This window comes from Pinus tabuliformis, chromosome 9, assembly GCF_031772625.1.
Source record: "Pinus tabuliformis cultivar Carrire ecotype Pingquan chromosome 9, CPIR1, whole genome shotgun sequence".
NCBI lineage: Eukaryota > Viridiplantae > Streptophyta > Pinopsida > Pinales > Pinaceae > Pinus > Pinus tabuliformis.
In genome coordinates, this window is record NC_142307.1 from 1709463011 (window position 1) to 1709482924 (window position 19914).

General features: G+C 39.7%; 1 protein-coding gene across 3 annotated transcripts in view; it reads right to left on the bottom strand.

Annotated features, from left to right (window-relative positions):
- The window catches only part of LOC149155519 (transducin family protein / WD-40 repeat family protein), a 440469-nt gene that overhangs the window by 373061 nt on the left and 47494 nt on the right, over positions 1-19914 (bottom strand). For all 3 annotated transcript variants that reach the window (XM_089445676.1, XM_089445674.1, XM_089445675.1), the window contains exon 2: positions 16138-16472. In XM_089445676.1, the coding sequence (XP_089301802.1) occupies positions 16138-16472 (335 nt within the window). The remainder of the gene's footprint in view (positions 1-16137; positions 16473-19914) is intronic.

Sequence of the window (19914 nt, forward strand, 5' to 3'; positions counted from 1 at the left end):
GATAGAACATAAAAACATATGCAAAAGACAAGCCAAGACAAGAGGACACCAGATTTGGCAGATGCCAGGGAAAAACCCCAATGTGGGGAAAACCCTTTGATCAAATCTTCTTATTATTATTCAATAGTTCAGCACAGAGAGAGAGTACAAAAATCAAATTCACTTGCCCAATACACAATCAAATCAGCCTTGTCAAATTCTGCAGTCAACTGCAGTCAAACTTCAGCCCTAACCAGAAAGTCAACGCTGGTCAAAACAGCAGCAAAACTTCACCAATGCAGCTCGGTCTTCCTTGGTCAAACTCAGCCTGAACAGGAGGTCAAATGCAGCCCAAAACAGCTCGGTCAAACTCAGTCAAAGGAAAGAGAAAATCTGCTGTGATTTTCTGTGGTCAACCTTAAGTCAACGCTGTTCAATATGCTCAGAAAATCTCAGTTTCTGTGCCCAAAAATGCAGTCTAAGGAGATCGAAATTATGCCCTCAAAAACGCAGTGAAACTTGGTCAATAACCCTTTCGTCAACACTGTCCTGAAACTCTAAAATTTTCAACCTGCAAATTGTCCCAGAAATTCATCCTTCATCCACACGTGTGAGAGAGAGAGATGATCCCCAAGCTGTACAAACTACAAACCAATCTGATTAGGTGAGAGAAGAATTGATGAGTGATTGATGTCCAAATGAGGTGAGAGGTCACTCCTATTTATACAATTCGTTGAGGGTGAAAGGACACATCTATTGGGCTTCTTCAGCATACATTAAGCTGAGGCCGACCTTAACAATTTGTGCATGAGAGAAAACAAATTCAAAATTTCACTTCTGCTCGTCTGAACGAGATGATCTTTATATCAAACTTGGACCTCTCGAAAAGAGGAATCCAATGCAATAATCATCTCCATCATATGAGCTGTCCCAAGGTGGAATTTGGCCCTAGTTGCCAATTTTAACACTCCCTCTCAACTAGGGAGAATTCCACCTGCCAATCCATCTGTCATCATGTACCATCTTTGTCATCACTGCTCTGCTGAACCATGAAGTAATAATGAAAAAGAAGTGATCGAGAGTGAGTCACAAGACCTTACCACTCTCCACTGACACAAGACAGTCCTTGATCCCAGATCAATTTGTTGAACACCATGCATCCTAGTCATAGGGAGTACGACAGTACACAATTTGTCCATCGGTAGCGCTATGGTCCCTAACCACTTTTCCCAACTCATTGGCCAGATGAGAGGTACATCCCATGAGTCCCGGACTTCATGGGTAGGATGTCTGTTGGGGCATCGACAGGAGAAGGTGAACCACTCATCCTATGCATATGTCAATTGGAGGGGAAGGTGAACCACTCAACCTACACACATGTCAACCATAATGGGGTACAGGGGAAGGTGAACCACTCACCCTGTACATGGCGCACAACTAGGGGAAGGTGAACTGTTGATTTCTGTAGCATCGGATGTGCTCTAGCCTCGAGATTTTGCAGAGAGGCTAAGACACATGCATTCTCCAATACCCGGAAATCATTTGGGAAAATTCCACCTAGAGATGATTTAATTAAAATAATTAACTTTTTTAAATGGTTCCCTAAGTCTACACTTAGGAAATTTGCTTTATTAAAGGGTATTAATTAAATCTGGTGTGAATCTTCTAGAAGAAGACGAAGATCAACTCCCAGTTAATCTTAATCGTTGATTATGTTTTAATCTTGGTCGTCAGTGCTCCAACGAGAGATTATAAGAAGGAGTTCGATGGGCACTTGGAGAACACACTTGTGCAGTTTGATTTGCTAGGAAGTCGATTTCTTGAGTAGTAGTTGTGAGTTGCCGGAAGTGATTCAGTAAAGTCGAAGCAGCGAGAGAGGGGCAGGGATAGTAGACTAGAGAAGAGTTTTCCAGATCTAGAGAGTGCAAGGCAGAGAAGGCAGAGAGGTTCAGAGAGGTAGCGCAGTGCTTCAGAGGGAGTCCGAAATTCTTCTAAGGAGCAGTCGAGATCTAGTGCCAGAAGTCAAGGTGTGAGACTGGAGGCCAAAGGGTCGAGTTTCCAGCGAGCAGAAGATCAAAGGAGGAGGTGACACAATCTCTAGAGGCTGTGACGCAAATCTGCGTAGAGTGACACAGAGGCAACGTGGGGCGAGTCATCCAAAGCCTTGATCAGATTCAGATCGCCATAGATAGTGTGAGAATTTTTTCTCACTACCTCTTTCCCAATTTATTCTTTGTATCAGAATAATAATAAAACCCTCAGTTGTTGCACCGATTTTCCCAAGTTGGGTTTTTCTGGGGACATTGGTCCAAAAACAACAGTGTAATTGTGTGTGTGTTTATTTCTCTCCTGTGCAGTATTTTGTTTCCGCAGTATTTTATATTGTGAAGGTTGCAGTAGATTTTATTTCGATGTTTACTGTGTAACACTGTAAATAACTTGATTCAAAAATTAACAAGTAGGAGAAATTTAATCAGTTGTTGCAGTAGGAATTTGGGTCACCGAATTTTGACATGGTATCAGAGAACAAATCGTAAGCCGGAGAGCTCAGTGCAATGTATTTCCTTGGCCAGAAGGGTCAATTTTTCATGGGAATTTTACTTCTCTAAGTGAGTCGACATAGAATAAAATTTCCCAAATTGAAGAGTTCCAAAGGTCGAGGAAGTAGTAGCAGTTTCCTTGCAGAGCAGATTTTCAGCTGGGATGCAGTCATTTTGTAGCAGTTGCTAGCAGAATAGCGTCAGAAGGAGAGGAGAGCACATACTGAGGGAATTCTTTCCTCAGGGGACTTCTAGCCAAGAAGTTCGAATTTTCCCAGCAGAGCAGCAGTAGTTGTGTGCAGGATTTCTCACTCCAGAAGGGAGTGTGAATAGCTGGGCAATAGTTGTGCAGAGGAGAAGAGGAGTTCAACATATTTTTCAGAGAGATGGCATCAACTAGGTTGAGAGATCAAGATCAGTTGGACGGAGCCTCCAACTATGTGATCTGGAAGGCTAGAATTTCCTGCCTTCTAGATGAGCATGATCTCAAAACTTATGTCGATAGTGTGGTAGTTGTACCCGTCGATGCAGATCCGCTCAAGAAGTACAAGAAGGAGATGGCAAGAGCTAAGAGGTTTATTCTCGATGGGGTTCGAGATCATGTGGTATCCCACATATCTGGCAAAGATACTGCCTGGCAGATGTGGGAGGCATTAGCTACGTTGTACGAAGGATCTTCCGAGCAGCAGAAGATGTACCTTGAGGGGAAGCTGAGATGCACGAGGATGCAGAAAGGGGAGTGTGTAGACCCCTTCCTTACTAAACTTCAAGATGTTCAGGATCAACAGGCTTCAGTAGGATCAGCACCCCAACCTACAAAGTTTGTATTATTAGTGTTGAACAGTGTTTCTAAAGATTGGCAAGTTTTCGTCCAGAGTATCCTGGGCAAAGAAAAACTGCCAGATTGAGAACGTGTGTGGTTTGATCTGCAGTAAGAGGAAATGAGGCGTTATCTAGTGAAGGCCACCATCAGTGGCGGCGGCAACAGTGGGAAGAAGCAAGTGAAGGAAGAGGAGGACGTAGCCCTTGCATCAAAGGGGCAGCAGGAGCAGCGCAGAAGAGAGGATATTTCGAAGATCAAGTGCTTCAGGTGTGGTGAGTAAGGCCACTACAGCACTCAGTGTCCTCTCAGAAAGAAGGACAAGGAGGAGAAGCAAGATTAGCAGGCTGCGTCCGCTAAGATCGACAGGTTGTCCTCCAAATTGGAGGAAGAGTTTGCCATGATCGCCGAGATGCCTCCAAGGTGAGGTGGGGTGATCTAGAGTTGTAGCCCCAGAGAGCTACAGGATGGGCAGGATTCTTGAGGAGGTCCACCTCATGAATCAGTACCTTGCTACGGGAGCCCAAGACATGCAGTAGCAAGATGGATCAGTGGTAGTTGGTGCAGTCAGGTGCCAGAGTGACAGATGCAGTAGCTAGTAGCAGGTCAGAGACTGAGCAGCGCAGAGCAGAGTTGGCAGCAGTGCAGTTGGCACAGTGCAGAGTCAACAACAACGTAGAGGCTTCAGTGACAGCACAGAGGCTAGTAGCAGTTAGAACTCGGACGACAGATGCATCATACTAACCACAGTTGGTTCAGTATTTTGGATGCTTTTCCGTTGCAGTTGCAGCAGCAACAAATGGAGAAGGTTGCAGTGCAGATGCAGTGTTGGCAGCAAGACCAGCAGCAACACAGATGCAGCAATCAAAGTTGCGCAGTGGTTGGTGGGCAGCAGCAGCCAGACATTAGCAGCGCAGCAGGAGATGGTGCCAAGATAGAGTGATGCTTCAGTAGGTTGCAGCACTTGAGCACATTCCTCGCTAAGAGGGAGTGTTGATTTCTATAGCATCGAATGAGCTCTAGCCTCGAGATTTTGCAGAGAGGCTAAGACATGCATTCTCCAATACCCAAATCATTTGGGAAAATTCCACCTAGAGACGATTTAATTAAAATAATTAACTTTTTTAAATGGTTCCCTAAGTCTAAACTTAGGAAATCTGGTTAATTAAAGGGTATTAATTAAATCTGGTGCAAATCTGCTAGAAGAAGACGAGGATCAACTCCCAGTTAATCTTAGTCGTTGATTATGTTTTAATCTTGGTCGTTGGTGCTCCAACGAGAGACTATAAGGAGGAGTTCGATGGGGCATTTGGAGGACACACTTGTGCAGTTCGATTTTGCTTGGAAGTCAATTTCCTGAGTAGCAGTTGTGAGTTGCTGAAAGTGATTCAGTAAAGTCAAAGCAGTGAGAGAGGGGTAGGGATAGTAGACCGGAGGAGAGTTTTTCCAGATCCGGAGAGTCTAAGGCAGAGAAGGCAGAGAGCGGTTCAGAGAGGCAGTGCAGTGCTTCAAAGGGAGTCTGAAATTCTTCTGAGGAGCAATCAAGATCTAGTGCCAGAACTCAGGGTATGTGACCGGAGGACCAGAGGCTCGAGTTTCCAGCCAACATAAGATCAGAGGAGGAGGTGACGCAGTCTCGGATGTGATGCAAATTTGCGTAGAGTGACGTAGAGGCAACTGGGGCTAGCCATCCAGAGCCTGGATCAGATTCGGATCGCTAGTGACAATGTGAGATTTTTTTCTCACTACCTCTTTGCCAGTTTATTCTCTGTATCAGATTGCCAGTTTGGGCATCTAATGATTTGTACTCAGATTACTACTGCATAATAATAAAACCCTCAACTGTTGCACCAATTTTCCCAAGTTTGGTTTTTCCGGGGACATTGGTCCAAAAACAACGGTGTAATCAATGTTTTTAAAACCGGAACCGGTGACCGGACCGATCCACCTAATGAACCGGTTTACCGACCGGAACCGATCTAACCGGGACTGGTTTGGTCTAAACGAACCGGTTTTAAAAAAATACATTAAATAATTAATTTTTAATGAAACAAAACTATTTTTAAGATGTAAAACCATGATTCCAAGCCAATAGAGACAAAATATGCAAAGTTTTCTCATTTATATACCATGTAAAGGTGAATATATCAAAATGGCACCGAGTACAATACATATCATCGACAAAATAGCAAAATACATAAGAAATGAGGCTCTAAATGGCCTATAAAGTCCAAAAACAATGCGGCAAGCTATGAGGCCATTGACCTACTACAAGTCTACAGTGTACACATGATCAATCATCAAGTTCATCACCACTACTAGACACAGGATCATCATCAGGAGCTACATAGAGTCATAGACATCATCTGGTTCAGAGTCTGAGGATGCCTCAGCCTGATCTGCAACCTCAGTATTAATGCCACCAATGACAATAGAAGTGGACCTAATGGAAGCACGAGTTTGTCGACCTGCATGACTAGTGCCTTCCATTGGTTCTTTGCCTTTCCTTGATGCCGCTATTGATCCTAGTTCTGATGCCACCACATAATTTGTATCATCCCCCGCTAAAGCCATGTCGATATCAAAATCAGCCTCAAACACAGGTTCTTCAGTCTCCTCCACCCATTCTGATGTTGGATCAATATTGTCCAACACAATGGCATCTAGATCAGGAGTTTTGCTCATCATTTGGAGCTTCGATTGCATTTATTGTTTAGCCCCAAACCATGAAATCCTGAAAACCATTAAGTCTGCTGAATTTTGAGTGAAATCTAAAATTCTAGTTTCTCCATATGAAATCCAATGAGGTCGAAACCACTCTCAAACATCCTGAGTCATTTCATGGTAATGTTAAAAATTTAAGTAAAAGGATGAAAATGAAAATTAAAGGAAATGTCACTTTTACTTTAAGAATTTAACATTACCATTAATTGCTAACATTGTTAGGGTTGAAACACCCTTAGTTTCCCCCCAAAACCCCTGAAACACAGTGAAAAATATGGTTTTTAAACTTTACGGTGGGCGTGCCTAAAACCGGCCGGTTTAGGACAGAACCGGCCGGTTTGATACAAACCGGCCGGTTTGATACAAACCGGCCGGTTCCGTCCTAAACCGGCCGGTTTGATACAAACTGGCCGGTTCCGTCCTAAACCGGCCGGTTTTCACCGGTTAGGGCCAAAAAAAGGTGAAATGCCAAGTCAAACCGGGTTTTTTGGCCGGTTCGGACCGGCAGCCTTGCTAACCGGCCGGTTTGACCGGTAACCGGTTTTTGAAAACGGTTTTAAAAACACTGGGTGTAATTGTGTGTTTATTTCTCTCTTGTGCAGTATTTTGTTTCCGCAGTATTTCATATTGTGAAGGTTGCAGTAGATTTTATTTCGTTGTTTACTGTGTAACGCTATAAATAACTTGATTCAGAAAATTAACAAGCAAGATAAATTTAATCAGTTCTTGCAGTAGGAATTTGGGTCACCAAATTTTCACATGAACCACTCACCCTATGGTCGCTCATAGCTCCAAGAAGTAACCCAAGCCCCCAGGAGCATCCAAAGCTCAATGTCTAACTCATTTGGGACCCTCCTCCACGACTCCAAGTCTCTCTCGAAAGGTTAAGAATTTGACCTTCCCTAAAGGCTTCATGAGAATGTTTGCGACCTGCTCATCCATCCTGATGTGTAGGAGCCTTATTGCTCCCCGTTGTACCATATCTCGAATAAAATGGTACCGATATCAATTTGCTTGGAGTGGTCGTGGAACACAGGATTCTCTGAAAGGCGAATCCCACTTTGGTTGTCGTAGAAGATTACGGTGGTATCCAACACGTGCTCAAATAACTCACTGAAGAGCTTCCTCAACCAAACAACTTCACAATAGACCATACTCGCAGCAATGCATTTGGCCTGGTCGTGCTTAAAGCAACTGATTTATGTTTCCTGCTCATCCAAGATATTAAGCAAGACCCCAAAGAGAAGCAACACCCAGACGTTCTCTTACGATCCACCACACTGCCAGCCCAATCAGCATTTGTATATCCATGTAGCCTCAAATTCCTTGCAGTGCATCTTAGTCCATAGTTGATTGTGCCTCGGAGATATCTCAAGAGATTCTTAGCAAAAATCCAATGAATGTGACGAGGCTCGACCATAAATTGACTCAACGTGTTCACGGTGAAGCATATGTTAGGACGAGAGTTTACCAAGAACATCAGGGCCCCCACAAGTTGACGATACTCGGAAGGGTTCGCTAATTGGGGCCCAGCAACACTTTCACATAGCTTCTAGAAGTTGAGTTCCATCGAAGTAAACACTAACTTGCAATCCACCATCCCACATCTCTCAAGCAGCTTCACAATGTATTTTCCTTGAGAAAGGAAAAACACACCTGGCTTTTGCCAGACCTCCAGCCCTGGGAAATAGTGCATCAATCCTAAGTCCTTCATTTCGAATTCGGAAGCCAACTCCCTCTTGCATTGATGAATGAGAAGGTCATCACCTATCAGAAAGCGATCATCCACATAAAGGACCAAAATGAGAGGCTTGTCCTTTTCAACCTCGAAATATAGGTTCGCGTTAGCTTCACTCCTTGTAAATCCCAGCCTCATAAGATAGCTATCTATCCTCTCATACCAAGCCCTGGGGGCTTGCTTCAACCCATAGAGGGATTTCCTCAACCTACATACATATGTCTAACGATCTTGAACTTCGAACCCCTCGGGTTGTTCTACATAGACTTCCTCCTTAAGTGAGCCATGCAAGAAAGCAGTTTTGACATCCAATTGGTGTAGGCTCCATCCTTGAGAGGCTGCGAGAGCAATGATGGATCGGATAGTGGTGTATCAGGCAATCAGTGCAAATATCTCGTCATAGTCTACTCCTTCCTTTTGAGAGAAGCCTCGAGCAACGAACCTGGCTTTAAAATTTTCATCACTCCCTTCAGCCCGATTTTGTAAAGTCATTTTGAAGTGACCATTGACGTCTCCTTGGGTCTAGGAACCACATCCCAGACATCATTCTTTGTGATCAACTCATATTCCTCATTCATCGCATCCTTCCAAACTTGGTGCTTCACGGCTTCTTCGAATGTACATGGCTCAGATTGTACTATGGTACTCATGGCAGCTAAGTACTCATGGTATCTATTCGGCTTCTTGCTTTCACGAAATGTTCCCCTTGGTGCAACATGTCTCTCGACATCATACCTACAACATCGGGCATTGGATCATCTGTCGGAGATTCATCCTGCTTTCCTGCATCATCATCATTGTCCTTCCTAGGGATAGGAAGATCTCAAACTTTCCTAAGGGCAGAATCTTCATTGAAAGTGACATTGTGACTTATTTCTACTTCTCTTCAACCACACACATAAATTCTATATGCCTTCGAAGTTTCATTATAGCCCAAAAACATTCATTTCTTCCCAGATGCATCTAGCTTGTTTCTTTTCTCTTTCGACACATGAAAATATACGGGACAACCAAAAATTCTAAAATGAGAAACATCAGGTTTCTTACCGGTGAAAACTTTTTCGGGTGTCTTGAAGTCCAATGCTTGATGCGGGCATCTATTTTGAACATACACAATGGTGTTGGCAGCTTCTCCCCATAAGAACTTCAATAGACCTTGGTCATGAAGCATGGCACAGGTGGCTTCTATGATAGTTCGATTCTTCCTTTCGGCAACACCATTTTTTTCAGGAGTATATGCAGTAGTGGTCTCCCTCTTAATGCCAACTTCTCTACAATAGTCATTGAATTCATTTGACTCATATTCGGTTCCATTATCGGTCCTCAATATTTTGATCTTCTTCCCTATTTGATTCTCGACCAAGGCTTTGAAAGAGCGGAACCATTTGAACACTTCGGATTTCTTCTTTAAGAAATAGATCCATGTTTTGCGAGAGAAGTTATCCACAAAAATTGCATAGTACAAATATCCTCCCAAAGATGTTACGGGAAACATACCTGATAGATCAGAATGGACCAATTGAAAAATATCGGTAGTTTGATTTTCACTTGAGGGGAATGGTCCCCTTGTCTGTTTTCCAGCTACACAACCCTGACAAACTCCTTCATGATCTAAGTTGAATTCGGGCATACTTGTGACCATCTTCCTTACATCAGGTAAGGCTTTGTAATGAAGGTGAGCAAATCTTCGGTGCCATAATTCGGATTGAAGAGAAGTATCGCAAGTCATTGCTCCCAACGAACTTCCTCCAACCTGATAGAGACCTTCAACCCTAAATCCAAGTGTGAATGCATCTTTCGGGTTCCTTTGCCAAACATGAACCTTCCCATCAACAAATGTCACCTTGAAACCTTTATCTTCCATCACAAAAATAGAGACCAGGTTCTTTTTCGGATCGGGTACATACAACACTTCTTGTAAATGAAGGGTTTGACCTTGATTTAAGTGAAGAGTAGCAGTCCCAATTCCTTTCACGGTATAAGTGGCATTATCCCCAAGTAAAATCTCCATATTTTTCTTCTTTTCAATCAAGTTTGAGAGGGCTTCCTTGTACCCAATGAAGTGGCTTGAGGCACCACTATCAATCAACCAATGATATAATGTATCCGAAGGAGAGGCAATGGTGAGGGCAGAAATAAGATAAAATTCTTTTTGCTTTTCTACGATATTAGCTTCTTCATACCTGGAGTTTCTCGACTTCTTGGGAGGACGACCATTTCCATATCGAACAACGAGAGCATTCCTCTTCCCTTTGTTGTTGAACTTGTTGTTCCTTTGATTGTCATTGCCTTTGTAATTGTTGTGGTTGTTGTCATCATCTCTTGGAGTATTCTTCTTGTGAGGACACTCTCTAGCAAAGTGGCCAAACCTGTTGCAATTGAAGCATCTTCCTTTTCTTCCTTCTTTGAATCTCGGCTTGAACCCTTGACCTTGTCTTCTTGAACCAGCATTGTTCTTCCCTTTAACATAAGCGGAGAAGGTGGTAGGGTTGTTTCCAATTGAGGGCTTGTCTCTTTCCATCATCCTAATTTCTTCTTGAGTGCATCCAGCCAATAATTCATCAAATCCCAGAATCTTGTCATTATTGAGGATGGTAGTGTTAAACACGTCCCATTCTCTTGCAAGGCCTCCAACTACAATAAGAGTGAGCTCCCTCTCACCAACAACATCTCCAAAAGATAGGAGATCATGCTTGATTTCGGTAATCCTCGTGAAGTAGGATTGAATGGATTCTCCTCTATCCATCTTGATGTCTTTTAACTTTTTCTTGAGAAAGATGACTTGATTTGCATTATTTCCTTCGAACATCCCAACCAACTTGTCATACATCTCCTTAGATGTTTCCAAATCAGAAATATAGGCAACCAAATGCTTGTGAATAGAATCAACAGCGAGTGCACTTGAAGGAGGCTCCACCACTCTTCCTTTGACATAGTCCATAGGATCATTTTCTTCCAAAGTTAAATCCAAAGACATCTTCCATGCATGATAGTCGGATTTGTCCTTAAGCCTGTCCTCGGATTTGAAGTAAGATGTAGTCGTCATTGAGGCTAGTTCCAAGTTCTTGTCCAACAGCTTCCCTTAGGGATTGTTTTTCCTCACTCTTGCTCCGGTTTTGTCTTCATCTGAGCTCTGAAACCATGTTAATTTTAGATAATAATGGTATGTTCTATGCTTAGCACAATTTACTTCAATGTTCCTTTAGCAACCCAATGACAATTTCCAATTATTTCCAGTAGCAATCACATTAACTTAATCACATTGACAGTAAATGCAGATAGAACATAAAAACATATGCAAAAGACAAGCCAAGACAAGAGGACACTAGATTTTGCAGATGCCAGGGAAAAACCCTAATGTGGGGAAAACCCTTTGATCAAATCTTCTTATTATTATTCAATAGTTCAACAGAGAGAGAGAGAGTACAAAAATCAAATTCACTTGCCCAATACACAGTCAAATCAGCCCTGTCAAATTCTGTAGTCAAACTTCAGCCCTAACCAGAAAGTCAACGCTAGTCAAAACAACAGCAAAACTTCACCAATGCAACGTCGTCTTCCTTGGTCAAACTTGGCCTAAATTGGAGGTCAAATGCAACCCAAAACAGCTCAGTCAAACTTGGTCAGAGGAGAGAGAAAATTTGTTGTGATTTTCTGCGATCAAACAGAAGTGAATATGCTCAGAAAATCTCGATTTCTATGTCCAGAAATGCGACCTAAGGAGATCAAACTTTTGCCCTCAAAAACGCAATCAAACTTGGGTAATAACCCTTTGGTCAACGTTGTCCTGAAACTCTGAAATTTTCGGCCTGCAAACTATCCCAGAAATTCGTCATTCATCCACACGTGTGAGAGAGAGAGATGATCCCCAAGTTGTATGAACCAATCTGATTAGGAATGAGAAGAATTGATGAGTGATTGAATTCCAAATGAGGTGAGAGGTCACTCCTATTTATACGATTCGCTGAAGGTGAAAGGACACATCTATTGGGCTTCTTGAGCCTACATTAAGCTGAGGCCGACCTTAACAATTTGTGCATGAGAGAGAATAAATTCAAAATTTCACTTCTGCTTGTCCGAATGAGATGATCTTTATATCAAACTTGGACCTCTCGAAAAGAGGAATCCAATGCAATAATCATCTCCATCATATGAATTGTCCCAAGGAGGAATTTGGCCCTAGTTGCCAATTTTAACAATCTACCTATGGTTGGGCCTCCATTGTCTTTCAGTAGTTCCTTCCCAGAACGATTATCACGGAAGAAACCCTATTGGGTAATAAACTCCCATGAGTTGTTGAGTTCCCAGCAGCATGGAAACTAACTAAAGTTGAAGTGATCTCTCATATAGATATAAGTAAATGATGTCGTATGTAATCACTCAGCTAACTAGAAGCTTCTCATGGCTTAGTCACTGTGTTATGCAAATTTCAAGCTTGAAATTAAAATTCGTCGAACTTCAACCCTAAATGAACTTCTAGCCACATTTTTTTAGTCTTTCAAACTAATTCGATTTTGGTTTTAAAACAGGAAAAAGCAAACAAAACCTAACCTAAACCCCTAAATTTTTAACAAGATATTATATTTTTGAAATATATGTTTAATGTTAGACCCCCAGGAGCAGCGCAATTCGCAATTGCTATGAAAATGAAGTGTTATGTATCAAGAGATTCCAAATTCAAATCCCCCGAGTTTACCAATGTCCACATGCTAAGGGCGGCTTGGTTCACCTAGGGGTTATAGTGGTAGCAGTTGGAATCGACCCTATGTCACGTGAATATGAGACTGGCCCAATTGCCTATTCTTCTACTCAAAAAAATTAAAGAAATATATGTTTAATGTTGCCATGCCATTTCCATTTTTACCAAATATGTTTCATGAGCATATTAAATATTATTAGATGTATTTTTAAATTCTAAACTATTTGAATTATATTTTCTCCAAAGAAATGCAATGCCTCACTTGCCCATGCCTTAGGTGATAAAATTTTTATTTTTGAAAATTTTGAATTATATTTTTTGCAAATAAATATAGTCTCTCACTCGCTCATATATTAGGCATTCCAAATAAGGATGTTAGTACCTTGCTAGAGCCTCCACAAATTCCCCCATTCTCCAATTTGTTGGATGGAGCATGATAGTAACCCAACAAAATGATTGACTGGTAACACTAAGGAACTCAACGAGACCTCCAAGAGCTTTCTCACAAAAGCATCTACCAATCAAACTAACACCCGAGGTTTTAAAATATTGAACTATATAGATTCTTGAACTTGATCTTAGATTTTATAACACAATTTTGAGCTACCAAATTTTCACTAAACTTCATGGTCAACAAAGTCAAACACAAATTCCAACCAAGTGACTTTAAGTTTCACGATATGACAACTCATTAATTTGTGTGAAACTATACATGCAAATTGTCATCTAGGTTCATTAGACTGAGATAGACATGACCCACTTGTACCAATGGCTTTCCCTTTACGGGCCAACCTATGCAACATATTCTATGAGTAGGGAGTCTCCCAAGGCCTCTCTTATCTAGTTGGTTCAATCCACACAGCCACAATGTCGTGATGGAAGGCCCCATCAAGGGATTGGAAGTGCTATTATGGAAGACATGGAACAATGCCACAATTAGACCCCTCCTCCTACTTAATAGAATGACAAATTCCCCATGCTCAATCTTGCCATATCAAAGGTTGAAATTGGAAGGCCTCGGAAAAGGATTAGAAGTGCTATTTAGGCAACATGTGCAACGATGTCACGATTGGCCCCTGCTCCTGCTTAGTAGAATAACAAATCCCCGATACTCAATCTTGCCATGTCAAAGGCTGAAACTCAAAAAGCATCCTCAATCCCACCCTAGCAAGGATGGTTGGGAACCAGTTATACTCAACCCGAAGCCTACTACTAAAGGATAGGGACCAAACCCCAAGGATTATAATGACCCCCAGCCCAACGTAGGAACTACTTGATTAATGTGTTGAAGCTTAAGTGATATGTGGGATTTGGGAATAAGTGGCCAGGACCTTGTTCATTAATCTTTATGTTATATTGGACACGTATACGGTTTGCTATATGTCAAAGGGGCAAATATTTGTTGCTGGGCAGTTTTGTTTGTAAATCTGCCTGATCTGAGTATGCTCAAGGAGGCTCCTTAAGCAGCCCATTTTTTGATATAAAAGGCCATGTATATCTATTGATCAAATAAATAGTACAGGGAATAACTTAAAATAAAATAAAATAAAAAATCCTTCGTCTCCAAGATTGGATGCTCTCTGCCTTGGGTCACAATAATGCCCCCACTAGAACCCAGTTTCTCAACACCGGTAAAGGCTCTGATACTATTCTTAGTTTTTCATAGCAGACACACACAAGAAGACAAGAAAATGAGACTAGACTCTGATAATTTGTGCTGCACAATAATATATATTTATAGTTTAAAAAAATATGTTTCAAAATTAAATGTTGAGGATAAGAATCAACCTTTAGCCGAAAGAGTCCACACTAAAATAGACTGATCTTATCCCTAAATTGTCTATCCTATCTTATCTTATACCTATTATTTTAATCAAGGGATTCCTCTAAAATGGCCATTACGTCTTTAAAAAATACATAGAGGGTCTATATGGTTGATCATGGATTTATTCTCTTGAATCAAGGAAGTCTGGACTTACATTATATATCCATCCAAGAATAGATTTATTGTGTTAATCCTCTGCCACTAAAATTTGTAAGTGCTTCTAAACATTCAAAAGAACTAAAACATTTTGAAATGACAATGTAAACAAATGTATTTCTCTAGTCCACTCGTTTTCATAATTGTGTTCTAAATTCATGTAAAATATGGAAAATAGTTTATAACTAAAGCATATTTTATCCAATGTTGCACAACTTGTACTCGTATATGACTCGTCTGGCTATTGACTCGGCGACTCATATAAAAATCGGGAAGGATCCATATTAGACTTGTATATAGGAAAAAAAATCGGGAAAATAATCCTTGTACAGGGTAAAAAAAAATCAAAAAATCAAAAAAAATTGAAAAAACAAAAAGACTGAAATTTGCTGCCATGGACGGGTCTTATACGGTTCAGTATGAGTTTGATATGAGTCATATGTGAGTCAACGAGTCAATGTGAGCCTTATCTGAGTCAGTGCAGGTAAGGGTCTTATGCGCAGGTTCTATGAGAGTGACTCATTTCAGCGTATGACTCGTCAAGACCCGCGAGTCTTGAAGGCTCTTATAAGGGTCGCGCTTCACTGATTTATCCGCCAAGGCAAACTGCTACATAAGTTTCGCCCAAAATTTTTTGTCAAAGCCATTTCACTTTTCATGTAACTGTAGATAAAGATAAGATGAATCGATATCAATTGTTGATGTATACAAGATTTCATCAGCATAGCTACGCATAAAGGAATTCTCCCATCAAGTTTGACTTATAAGTTATTATCAACATTGCATTAGTTATTAATAGGGGTTATCTTGGTATTCAACGATGCCATAACAATCAAAAGAACATCTATTACAACTTACAGATGAAAGACCCACACAAAATTATGGAACCATAGCCCACAACATGTTTTGCCTCATCCCAAAAACGAGATATGACAATATAATCTTTAGCATCAAAATTACAGAATTATTTTACTACGATTATTTCAAACGCCTACCTAAAGGCAGATGTCTGTTAGCAGTACAAAACGAATCACTTTACCTTAATCAATTTGATCGTGTTTATGTGGAATGACCGCGTGCAAGAAGCATAATTCAGCTCATGTATTCCATAGACTTATTAGTGCCAGACAGTGAAGCAGTTTAAAAGTTGCAATTTATATGCATAGGGATATCTGTTGCAGCAGTAGTGATACTCACTGCTCACTAATGAATCTCTGTCTACTGTATAATAGTATATCCAATTATTGCTCTAACAACATTGCAAACAATATATTTTCAAACAAAGAATTTTCTCAAACAGTTGCAGTTAATGGAACTGTTAATACCATCCAAATTTATTCAAATTGATTTGATTTCACATATCATAACTAATTAGTGTATAGTATATCTATATATTATTTGTAATTTGTTAACATTACCAAAACTCTGGCAGTAATGTCACGACCCACCCTAAACAAAGGAAATAGCGTGTTTGATCTTGACTGATATAGTTCATATATTTTATAAAAAATGCATCACCCTTGTAGCCTTCTAGGAAAATGTTTCTTAAAAGATTTAATTCAACTTGAATATTTACTCTGATGGCAATGTTTACCCTTAATGGTATGCATTGAAAGTGTAGCTCAGATGTTATTGCTATCAGAGGCCAGGAAGTACCAGTCAATTGATGAAGATAGAATGTCACCCTGGTCATCCAAAGTAACACCTGTGACCTGTAATTGATGGCCCTTCATGGTCTGGACTGCTTGTGCTGTGCTCAAATCCCATACAAAGACAAGAGTATCCATTCCTCCTGACACGATCCCTCCTTCAGGAAACCGTTCATTAGCAGGTATCCATGCCAAAGGTCCCACAAAGCTGTTGTGCCCCACCATTGTTTTTGACAATGTGTATCTGCTCTTTTCTGTTTCATCAACACACCAAAAACGTACAGTCTTGTCTCTTGAACCTGTGGCAATGCCACTGTCCCCACAGATGCATATTCCACGAACCTGAGACAAGAATCAAATGTTTAGTAAATTTCTACCTTATGTTATCTAATCCCTCCAATTGATACACCCGTAAACAAGAAACAAGGAATATCGATGTAGATGGGCATAGCAAAATTGATAGAAATGTATTTTGATAAAAATAGTTTATTTTACTCTCTCAAATACCACTAAAGACTAACACGGGATGCGGAAGAAGGGAAATGCATCTAGGAAATGTGTGCAAACACACCCCAAATTCTAGGGAATGCCATAGCGGATGTCAGGGTCTCCAGCATAGCAGACCCTGCCCAAACTACTAAAAATTTTAACATGAAATATATGAAAACTGACACAAATTATTCGTAAAGCATAATGTAACATGTCAACAATTAATGAATGAAACTTTATACTGTTATACATAACAATGCATCAATAACATATATAATAAAACACACATGATAACATAGAGTATTGTCACCCAGCAACAAGGTCTATTCTAAGTATCGACTGTCCGACCTCTTCTGAGCATTGAAGTACTCTAAGTTCTCTCCAGACAGCAAGGTCAAACCAGTAATAGTGCTTGAAGTATTTGGTCCCACAAGCAACATCTTGACTCACAACCAGCAATACTAAATAGTGTTTAATGTATTCTCTGCCAGCAGCAACTGCAGCATCCAGCAATCTCCTCAACTCCTCATGCACTATTTCTTCTACTAATTGACTCTTCTCACAGTCAGCAAGTGAAATAAAAATGCAATGAGATGGTCGTTTTAGGGTTTTAGAGAGTAGGGTACCTTAGGCTTTTTCTTTTTTTACTTGTTTTTCTTGTGTGTGTTTTCATTTTTTCCACAGATGGGAACGTTTCATTTCATTTTTTTCACAAAAGTGAACGTCCTTAGTCAAGCGAACATTTCATTTTTTAGGAAACCATGTCAATCTTTTAGGGGAAAGTTTCCTATCATGTCCCATCGCATCCCCCAAAGGGAACATATGGGAACATCTCCCTTGGAGTACCCATGTCCGAGAGCACAGGCAGGGTAAGGAGCACATACATAGCCTTGAGGACACATCCCCATGTAACACTGAAAAGGACTATCATAATGTAAAAATCCATTGTGATCCTATGTTTGGAAGGGATAGTCTTTAATACTATAGCATAAAGACTAGATGACAACTAAAGCTTCCAGTACTTTTATGAAGTAAAAAGTATTGTTCTGGATTTTAGGCAGCTGTGGTTCATTTCTTTTGAGTTTTCTTTTGAGTTTAGTCTCGGAGTATCCACAGCAATAACCATATTTGTCAACGTTTCAAATCCCAACAGGGATCTATCATCAGGACAATTCTGAATGATGATAGAAGAAGAGCTGAATGATGATAGAAGAAGAGCTTAGTGATAAGATAAATAGTTATAAGACAGTTTGATTTTAAGGAGATGAAGGTCCGTTATTAATTTTTAATTTTTATTTATAATAATTATTAACAGTATCAAAAGTTTTTTATTATAATCTTTAAATAAATTGTTTTTTATTTTTTATTAATAGATTTCATATTAGGTGAATACTGTAATTAATAGAATAGATCTAATATATATAAAAAAATAAAATAAAAAATAGATAAATTATTATATCTTAAATTAGGTCGGCTATTATTTTAATTTTAATTTTTGTTTATAATAATTATTAACGGTATTAAAGGTTTTTATTATAATGTTTTAATAAATTATTTTTTATTTTGTTATTCTTAATAGATTTTATATTAGATGATGTAATTAGATAGTTAATTAATTGAATAGATTTTTTATAATTAAAAAAATTTCTAATTATTATATTTTAATTCTAAAAGAAACTAATTAGTTAATTAATTAATTGATTAATAGATGATATAATAATAATCAAATACTAATTATTATTGTAAATACTTAATAATAATGATAACTATTATTATTGATGGTGATGATGATGATGATGGTTAACGTCCATTGAGACCAAACTTTGGTCTATCGGACCTAAAGAAACAAATTATTTAGTTTGATCTAAGATTTTATTCCTATGCTAAAAAAACTTGGAGAGAACCCTGCCGAGCTCACTATTATTTTGACACTGTAAAAGGCTAGGAAGGTCAGTATTGCGACAAAGATTATGAAACTGAAATCTAATGTGGTCGTACGTGGGGCACTCTAAGAGGAAGTGGTTTTCATCCTCGATGTTCCTATTCTCACAGAGATGGCAGATCCTTTCCATCCATGGTGTTTTAGGAACTGCCCAACGACCTGTTTCACTATGGAGCTCATGAGAGTTCGTTCTAATCTTCGCTATATTAATTTTCTTCTTTGAGCTAGTTAAAATAGAGAGATACCTTTGATCTTCTAGGGTGGGGTTGATGACCTTCTTATAATAACTTAATTTGCTTTTAGCTGCTAAATCTTTTTCACACCACATTTTTCTTTGAACTTAGAAGTAACAATATTTTTAATGTTATTAATGTTTTGCAATGCATCATTCTCGTTGATCTCCCAATGGTTTAACCAGGCCCTCGTGTCTTTGTACCACCCCCGTTTGAGCCTTATATGGTTTTGGCTGGAATTTAAAGCTCGCTTAAGAAGTCTATGATCTCTTATGTTATTGAGTTTGTGCTTCTACAACAGAAACCTAATCATAGCTAGGCTCTTGATAGAGGAAAGACCTACTTCTATAAGGAGAATAGGATAGGGTGTATTGCTTTTAATTTTCAGGTTATACGTTATAAAACGCTTCTGGATTTGCTCAATCTTTCTCCAGGATTCTCTAGAGATGCTGCAACTCCAAACCTCACATCCATATAGGTTAACAAGAGTGACTAAAGTTTCAAAGAGGAACTTCTTTTTATCCCACATTACAAGGTTTGCCATTTTACAATTATTTTCAAGACCAAAATAAGCTTTCCACCCCCCATTAATCCTTTTCTCAATGCTATAGTTCCAGTTGAGCTTGTGATGAATATCAATTCCTAGGTACTTGTAAGAATACACTTCCTCCAAGTTATTATTGTCATACATAAAATTAGCATAAGTGTCCTTCTTGGATTTGATAATCATAACTTTTGTTTTGTCAGTGTTAACAATCATACCCATGGTAGAGCAGAAATCCTTAAGAAGCCTAAGTTGCTTATCAAGATCAGATGGGCACCTTGCGAGAAGAACAATATCGTCAGCATAGAGAAGAAGGATGACGACTATCCCAGCTAAGATCGTGCCAGCACATCCTGCTTCCTCTAAATAACCTTCGAGCTTGTTGATGTAAATGCCAAATAGGGTAGGGGAGAGGGGGCAACCTTGTTTAACTCCGATATTACACTTAATATCTTTCGACCACCCCTCATTGCTCTTTAGCTTGGCAATTACATTCTCGTATAACCTTATAGCGGCAGCTCTCAACTCAAAAGGAACCTTTAGCTCTTCTAATCTATTCCAAAGGTTGTTTCTAGG